The sequence below is a fragment of the Armigeres subalbatus genome, unplaced genomic scaffold, assembly GCF_024139115.2.
Source record: "Armigeres subalbatus isolate Guangzhou_Male unplaced genomic scaffold, GZ_Asu_2 Contig491, whole genome shotgun sequence".
Classification (NCBI taxonomy): domain Eukaryota; kingdom Metazoa; phylum Arthropoda; class Insecta; order Diptera; family Culicidae; genus Armigeres; species Armigeres subalbatus.
In genome coordinates, this window is record NW_026943251.1 from 123,446 (window position 1) to 132,948 (window position 9,503).

The window sequence follows — 9,503 nt, forward strand, 5'->3', positions numbered from 1 at the left end:
AGCTCACCCTCTTCCGGCAACGCTGCCTCGAGATACTGCGTGTATGCAGTGGCGACATCAGGTATCTCTAGTCGCTCTAGGTCGTACCGCGGCGGTCGTCGGTACCGGACATCGTTGATGACGGATAGTTTTGGGCGCAGTTTCACCATCACCAGATAGTGGTCAGAGTCGATGTTAGCGCCACGATGTTAGCGTCGATAATGTCGGAGAAGAGCCGTCCATCAATCAGAACGTGGTCGATTTGTGTTCCCACCGGGGTTGGTTACCCGATCTTCCCTAAGGTTGCTCGTATCCCGGCCAGCACAACGGGGAGGTAGGGATGGGAGTTGCTGGGTAAGAGGCTAAGGACCGCGAGACGGGGTCTATTTTATTCCTTCAGTTACGCGAAGTACCAATGGTACGCTTTACTCAGCATTTGCCGTGGGTATTTGGGGCCTTCTTCTTAATAACTGTGGAAGTGCTTAATGAACACTAAGCTGCGAGGCGGCTCTGTCCCAGTGTGGGGATGTAATGCCAATAAGAAGAAGAAGAAGAAGATTCCTTAAAATATTTCTACCATAGCCCTTTGGACTTTGAAGTCCATTTGATATTTATTGACCTTCCAAAAAAATGTTATACTTCTCATATCGATTTTGGCGCCCCTGAAGGCTGGCGCCCTTGGCGGGGGCCAATTTGGCCAACCGCACGCTACGGCGCTGTGGGGATGTGATGCCAATAGGAAGAAGAATGCGAATCATACAGCCACATTATATTTTTCGAAATCAGATGCGAAATTTTAAGTCTTGTTACGTTCATGAAGTACTGATATTTTATATTCAACAAATAGTTACTAGGGTTAAGGCAGGTATTTTCGTCTTTTCGTCATAGTCCCGAAAACCAATAAAAGAGACACTTTTTTGACAAACTCATTCGTATCAAATCTTAAGCTCAGGAGATACGTTCTGCTATAGTGGAGCTCTAGCAAATGGATGTTGCTTTCGCTGGTTTTAGCCCCTATGACGATGGACGGAAATACCTGCCGTGTCCCAAGTTGAAGTTCCGTTGATATTATCAAACCGAATAAAAGCAGAAACAATTCTTCCGCATTTTGCGATCCTCCAGAGAAATTTCTATTGTTTTATTACTTTGAATAAGCGAAGAAGAAAATAAAATACCTAGAGCTTGCATTGTTACCGATTAAACTGATGAATCATAAGTGATATTTCAATAGAAATCATGTGTTTAAATGTCACTCATCGTTCTTTATTGTATCGATTTTTGTTTTGTATCAAGATGCAAATCAGTGGTCAATGATTTCATATTATATCTCAATGCTAAATTGCTACAACACGCGTATTCTTATAGGATTCAATTGTGATGTAATGTCCATGGTTTTATTCTCTGTATTATTGCACAATTCGGTATATTGTATGTTTTTTGCTGTCAGTGAACTATTTCAGTTTGAAATCAAGCTTCAGTGTTGGTAAGGGATGATTTAGTAATTCTTAGTTGTGTAGACATTTAATGTGTAGCTATATAATAGAATATTACAACGGCATTCCTACGTTTAAATACGTTTTTCTGTAAGCTTTATATGATTTATGGCTGGGCTTTTTTCTATTAGTGTAGTTAATTCCATCTTTCTATCGTACTTGTTCTGAAAGTTGATCAAAAATAAAAGTACTATTTTGATTGCGAGATTTAATACTTATTGATTATACGGTTCGAAAAAGTGTTTTGTCTCCTATCGAACCTGCTGTCTTCTTCGAATGAAGGTACCTCCTTCGTAGGAATCTCCGTTTGTTATCACTTTGTATGAAAGGAAAAATATGAGTATTGCAATTCACTGTGCTTAGTTCTTGATATCACTGATGCGTCGGCTGAGCGTTGCATTCTTTTTATTGAGCGTTCCGTTGCTGCGGTGCGTCGGGTACAGGTTCAACGGGGCCAGGTTTGGGTTTTCGATACGAGTTGGAGACGATACGATCGAGCGATTTCGGTTGAGCGAGCCAACTACTTCTTGCGGTTCTTGGTAGCCCGAGTCCATGTCATCAAAGTTTTGGTAAGATTCCATCAAAGGCGTTGGGTCTTCGTAATCGTAATCAACAAATCCAGAGTTTTCGAACGAATTCTTGTTCTTGACGATTGTGTTTTGGTTCGATGGGATATACTGTTCGTGCTTGTGACCATAGTCGATGACTTCGTAATGATCTTCCGGGTTATAGTACGAGTCAGAGATGAAATGTTGCGTAGTGCCATGTGGGGTTAGTGTTGCCCAAAGGGTACGATTATCCTGGGGAAGCTGATGGTTAGTTGGATAGAGAATGGTTCCCGGCATAAATCCGGACTTGGTAGAGCCTAGTTGAGGCTCGTTCAGTGAAGACAGAGGTGGATGCTTCAAATTGCTATCATGATATGAATGTGAAAATGAATGTGAAAATGTGAATCTGAAAATGTAAAAATAATTAAACAATCGGCTATTTCAAAAAAACATGTTTTCGTACTCTCTGCATTTGATCAAAACCATGGCCAACAAAGCTCCCAAAAGTAGAACTCCAACGCATGATGAAACAAGCACGAAAACCCATGTATCATCCATTCCTACGGTTGTGGTTTTCCAAGCGTAGCAAGTCGAGAAAAAGTATGGTATGAGAGAAAATTGTACAATTAACACCGGACCCACTCGGATGCACAGAAATCGATATAAATTATTCACCATTTCCTGAAAGCTCGATAAACTCCATCCCAGACTCCATACCATTCGGTTTAAGAGTTGTTTCGCACATGAATGCCGCTATGCAGGACAACGAATTGTTGGGCGGCCGTGGTGCAATTGCATTCCGTGGCAACAGGAACGACGACAACGGTGGCGGAGGCATCGACAGTATCATATCGGGCGGTGGCCCCAATTCGGAGCAATCGCCCAGACAACTCATACCTTTGGCGAGAATCCTGTTGCAGCGATTAAGGGGAAAAATTGAAATGAAAGTTTGAGCGTTTATATAGATAATATTTGTGCCGTCTGCTAAGTAATTATGAATAGCAATAGCAGTATGTCACTAATGTAACGATTTCTGTATCTTTACTGCACAATGTACTCACTTTGACGATTTTCTTTTTGACAAAATATCGATACAGTCAAGGAATTTCCAGCAGCTTATTGAGAACTGGAAGTTTTCACCACCAAACATAAAGGGGACGCATGCGCGGTTGTAAGCGCGCGTCTACCGTTTACTCACATCTCGTGTATTTTCATTCGGCTTCTAACGTAATGCGTTTACTCTAATGCGAATTGTGCGAAAGAAAAAGGTGGAAAGCCTGAGGGACATTTACGTTGTTTGCTGTTATTGATTTCAGAATCACGCTTGCAGAAGGATACCCCCTTGTACCTCTGATGCGGCCTGATGCGTGGATTTGATATAGAAGATAAAGATGTTTTTGAGGTGAACTAGCCTAGGGCTAAATACCTCATTAATAAGGATTATAATAATAATAATAAAGATGTTTTTTTGTGTGACTTTTATATTAAGTCTGAGATAATCGCAATTTACTAAATCCAGATGTAGTTTTTAGATAATAATGTTTCTTAATTTATTAAAATTATTTATTAAATATCATCTATGAAAATTGAGATATTCGACGGATGTCAAAGGGATTCGCTCGGCCGCGACAACTCATGACATAGTATGAGGTAATAAGGAAAGCATCTAAAAACGAGTGTTGATAAAATATCGTTTACCATGACTTTTAAAAATCCGTTCAACGTCAATGGCAATATCATCACGAAGTTGAAAGCAAACGATTCGCTATGCCTTTCCTATTTAATTCACCCTCCTGTTGATATTTTGTAAGGGCGATATCCAATACGCACACGAGGCAAAAGAAAGGATTAGATATTGCCGGTGTTAAGCGAAAGGGGTTATAGGTTATATGTTGATGCCTGTTTCGTCAATGAGAGAAGTCACGATGCCTGTTATAAAGGGAAACAATATCTCATTATTCGAATTATCACTTTTATTACGGTCAAAACCGCACTGAATCCTTGATGCGTAAGGTATCTCGATAACGATTTTAGCATGTATGCCGCTTATGTTCAACAGTAAAAACCTTAAAACCTCATTGCTACATTTTATTCGATCCCGTTTCCAGCTCTTTCAGCATCAGGGTAGTCTCCGTAAAATGGATATTTTGTTTCCTCAGAGCTTCCTCTTTCTCGTATTGCTCCAGATCACGCATGAATGGTGCCAACAACCGCTGGTCCTTGATCTCTGTTCGCCCGGTCATGATGCTCACCGTGTATGCCACTAAAAAGTACACCACAACACCAAACAACGAATAGTACATAAAGCTGAGTTTAAATATGCGCGGGACATCATTCTGAACCGTTGCTAAAGGTGTGGAAACTAGCGTTGCATTATGAAGAAGATTAACATCACATCCATCGGTTCGGAACGGCATGAATGGATGTTGCGGGTACAATTGTGCACCGATGAGGATTGAACCGGTTGCAATCATTGACATGACAGCTCCATATATGGCTCCTTTAGTGTTTATCGTAGAGGTAAGCATACCGGATGAGAACAATCCCAACAGAGTGCCTGATGTAACTCCTGATAGCGAAATGGCCATATGCATAACTTCACCCATTTTCTCTGCAACAAACACCAGAGCAATGACGATGATTCCGAGTATTACAACAAAAGCCTTCATCACCTTGCTTGCGTTTTTTTCACTTGAGTTTGGAAAATGGTGTCGAATGAAGTCTTCGTAGATCGTTCCTGCTAGTGTGTTAAGAACCGATGACAGAGTTGATAGTGCTGCCGAGAAAATTCCCGATACGAAAATCCAGGAAGTCCTGGAATTTTGCTCCAACATCCATCACATAGTATGGTAAGATTTGATCCAACTTGTTGATTTTTCCGATTGAGTATGGATCACACGCTTCGTATTTTGCATACATTAGTAATCCCATAAAGCAAGAACAGCTTTTGATAAAGATCATCCCACCAGTGAAGATGATCAGAGTCTTCTTGGCTATTTTCAAATCAGGAACAGCGAGGAATCGTTGAATGCAACCTTGGCTTACTCCCAAAGTTCCGATCCATATGGTGGATAGCCCTAAAGTAACCGTCCAGAACGATGAACGTATAAAAGGATCGGGATTCATGCTGAAAAATAGCAATATTAAATGCTATGAATCTGTGTCACAACAATGTGACTCACTTGAAAAACACCAAGCGTCCACCTTGTTCTGCTGCTTCCCAGACGTGGGTGAAACCTCCCACACTGACGAGCCCGAGGGATATGATAGCTAGCGTTGCTCCAATCATCATTATAAACTGCAGTGTGTCTGTCCAAACGACGGCTCGTAGTCCTCCTACTGTAGTATAGAAGGTGCAAACAATGCATATCAAAGGCGTGATCAGATGCAGGTTTATGCCAGTAACTTGACTAAAAGCTAAAGCTGGTACATACACCACAATTGGGATGTAAATTATGCAAGCGAATGCGTAGATAAAACTTGCCGCCGATCGTACCTTGTGATCGAATCGGTTTTCCAAATATGTGAATACTGACGTTACCTGCAGATCATAAAACACTGGTAAATAGATTTTCCTCATAAGAATGTAGACCTAGGAAAAAAAATCTTATGATAAACTGTACAAACTGACCAGTATAAGAGATTATTTACCGGAAATGCAGCGATAACACACAACCAGTATTGTGATCCATGGCCATACAGTTCTGTGGGCAGTCCAAGCAGGGTGATCCCAGAAACATGCCTAAAAGAAGTGAAACAGTAAACACAGTGGCCCTGCAACGTCGTCGAATTTCTATTACGTTGCAATCAGTGAAGCTGATATAGGAAACTTGCTCATAGCTTTCCCACCGAGCAAGTATTCTTTGGTATTGTCTTGTTTGACCTTGGACAGAAAGCCAAAGTATACTCCTATGATTGTTGAAATCAAGAGCATCGAGAAGAATATCACATAATCGAACACGGAGAAATTCAAATCTTCACTGCTAACTTCTTTGTCGATCATTGCTGGGTAAGGAGAGGTTGTATCTGCAAAACTGAAGATCGCGAACACCGTGGAACTTTTGGTGGAAGTAGTAGGGGAACGGTTCGCCACTTCATCTCATAGCTCCTATTTCCATCCCATCAAAAACAAAGCAATGGAAAGGAATTTGGTTTGTTTATTATTTTTGTGATTTTTTTCAGCAGTGAGCACGCATGTTGACAAAAAGAAGCGACGAATTTGGTGCCGTATTTCTTTGTTTAGCGATGAGATGGATATATGTACAGTGAGATTGATATCGGAACAGTTCCCCTATAGGGCGTACCCGTGGAAGATGGTGCAGAATTGGGAATCATCGAAGCTTCGCCTATTACACTAGTAATCATTGTGCTGATAACTGATAGATCAGTGGTACTAGGTATATGATTTGTGGAACTGGCTGGATGTAAAACTTTTTCGACCATTATTTGTCCATCCTTTTCCATCCTGATGTCTAGATCTAACTGAATGGTACCCGGCTGAGGAAAGCTATTAAAATGGACAGAGTCTATATTCTAAGCGATTAATTAAGATACGGTTTTCACTGAATGAAGGCTCTTTCAGCTATGTGGTTTTCTTTAACATGCGCCTAATGAGGAAGCGCCATAATCAGTATGTATAAGAAAAAAAATTATCCCCATTCTAATTTGCATGCAAACTTGAAACGGTTTGTGCTTATTCAGTTTTTCCAAATCAGCTCAATTTTGAATATCACTCAGAACATGATACAGAATCAGATGAGCGTTGTGGAACAAAATCGTCTTTTGAACCACCTTATTAGATATAATTATGGTTAGTAAAGCTAATTCCGCAGAGAATAATAGAAGCCTAAGTACATCTAATGGGTAATGGCGCTGTTAACTTAAACATGTTTTCCCAATACTGGCTTCAATATCTTAATATCTTAATATCAATATCTTAAATGACCGTTAATTGTGTGTCATCTATAGACAATGTTTGTTTTCCACCACATTAGTTTGATACTTTAAGTACCGGTACTTTGACTGCATGTGCAAACTAGATGTTATCACGATTTAAAGCGATATTAGCAATCTTATACTTTTGAATCAACTGCGTAGAGGATGATGATTGACTCCTTGTCCCAGAGATGTTGAATTCCATGCTTCTCGTTATCCGATAACTGTACTCCATCTATGCTAGCTGTGTTATTTGTGGCATACATTTTTAATTACTGCCGTCTGTACTAAGGGTCCCGAAATATTAGTGATTTTCTAATGATCTTTTTTTCGATGATGAAATACTGCAAACACAGAAACGGAAGGCAGTGTGCACGGATGGTTGCTTTAAAATTTGCTCGCAAGTGACATTCGTTCCAATTGTAATTTGATTTCGAATTTCACAATCCGGACGATGGATTTTTATGCGCCAATGGTGTCATCCAAATTTAAATTCTGATAGCCCGCGTCCGCGAGATAGTGAAGTAACATTTGCGAAAAGAATGCTGGAAGGGCCGTACGAGGACATTGCGGAATTCCTATATGTAGTTAGGGGTCGTCCAGAAACCCCGTGTGCATATATAGGGGGGTTGTTGCTCTCAATCACGTGGTTTTTACGAAAACTTTTGAAAATAACAGTAACGATAAAATTACAAATCATAAAAATTTCGCGATTTAATCATTAAACGCAAAGCGCATGTTAGGCCTGATGCCAGTCATGCTTTTCAACTCAGCGTTAAAAAGACAAAGGTGTGCATCGAGAAAGCATATAGCATAGTTATGGTGTACTTCGTAGACTGGATCCTGATACTCATTTTTTTCTTTGAAATCCTTACTTAGATTGCTATCAAAATCAAGGTTGGTGTGGTCCTTGATTTCAATCTAGTATAAAATCACAAAAGCATGAGGATTACTACCTGCCACGCCCATCTTCCCGTAACTTGGGAGGGAAGAAAGTGTTGATGTACTTAACAACGAGGCCCCGACTCAAGCGACACCTCATAAGTACCACAGGTTGATATTGGGAAGGTATTCATTGGGTCAGGATTTGCTTATAGCTGACAATGTGACCGTGGTAAATCTTACACCGTAACTACACCACGCAAAGGTACCCAGCGTTACGGGGAGACAAGGTGTGCATCGAGAAAACCGTAACGCGGCGTAAACGCACGCATACATATCTCGCGTTATTTGACCATTTTAGTCTTGGATCTTTCCATAAAAAATAAAAAGAAAAACAGGTTACGATTCATTCTCAATTTCCACAAAAAATGAAAGGAAAAATGGAAAGATAATATTAAAAAAAATCGTCGCTTGTGGTTTTAGCATCATGCTCGCGACACTTTTGCATCAGTGGACTGCATCTACAATTTAAAAAAAGTTCAGGTTTTTTACAATAATCCAAGAAAAAATCTTAGAAAAATTCAAAAGAATTCAGGAAAAATCAATAAAGAAATTTCCTGAAAAACTTGAACATACTTCAAACAATCCTGATAAAGTGCTGACATTCAGAATGATTTTGAACAATTCTCTCTGAAAAGTTTTGCTTGAGAATTTTGCTACAAATTATTAATGAAAAAAAATCTCAGTGTAAATTCCTGAAAAATTCTATTGAATTCTGTCGAAAATTCAAAACAGTCCGTGGAAATACATATAATTTTCGTGGAAAATGTTATATTTTCATATTTTTTTTCTACACACAAAAAATAACGCTAATCAATTTAAAAACCTTTGTTTAAAAAAGTTGCGTTTGTTCTTTTCTTAAAGAGTCGCCATTATCAAAATAAAAGTTTATTACTTTTGATTCCTAAACGGCTACATATCTGAAATTTAAAGTTTGAACTTTAAAATAGATTGTAGAACTGTCAAACGAAACTACGAAAATGAAAGTACACATACTTCTAAATTGAAAATAGTAAGTTTCATTTACAAGTTTTTAATATTGTCAAACCATGATAGAAAGAAAATAAAACTTTATGGATTCTTTAAATTGTTTGCCTTTATTTTACATTATTTTATATTTAAACTTTAATAATAATGAATGTTTAGGAGTTTAGTTCCAGTTATCCATCATTTACTCCGCAAATATGTTGATAAAATATACTAGGTAGGCGTCCGGTGCAGAATAGTTTGGCGCTCGATTTCGTTATCCCAATCATAGAATGGAGCAAGATTGTCTGTCCGAGACGAAAAAAATTAGTCACTGCTGCTCTTGTGCAGCATTCTAGACAGCAATCTTTAAACAGTTCAAAATAAATGACGACTTACCTTATAATTCGTTTCCAATTGTTCCTGATGTTTGGCACTGTGTTAGACTGATGAATGTATTATTTTGTTTTGACATCTGATCTAGCAAAGATTTTTGTTCAATCTCTCTGATCGATTCGACAGTTCTAAAGTTTTGAAGCTGAAAGGAAGAACTTTAATTTCATATTCAGAACAGACGGAAATACTTTCAAACCAAGCACAACACTTTCATGAAGTTTTTTCAGATTAGCAATACGTAACT

The 9,503-nt window shown here is 39.0% G+C and overlaps 1 protein-coding gene and 1 pseudogene across 1 annotated transcript; both read right to left on the reverse strand.

Moving 5' to 3' along the window:
• Positions 1-1,220: 1,220 nt before the first annotated feature.
• LOC134204274 (uncharacterized) lies at positions 1,221-3,345 on the reverse strand. The gene is made up of 4 exons (XM_062679097.1): positions 3,082-3,345; positions 2,696-2,931; positions 2,484-2,580; positions 1,221-2,426 (listed from the first exon to the last, which is right to left on the reverse strand). Exons 1-4 carry the CDS (start codon positions 3,168-3,170, stop codon positions 1,832-1,834), a joined length of 1,017 nt encoding a protein of 338 aa, XP_062535081.1. The 5' UTR covers positions 3,171-3,345; the 3' UTR covers positions 1,221-1,831.
• A 151-nt stretch (positions 3,346-3,496) lies between these two features.
• Positions 3,497-6,465, reverse strand: LOC134204264 (sodium-coupled monocarboxylate transporter 1-like; annotated as a pseudogene).
• Between the last annotated feature and the right edge of the window lie 3,038 nt (positions 6,466-9,503).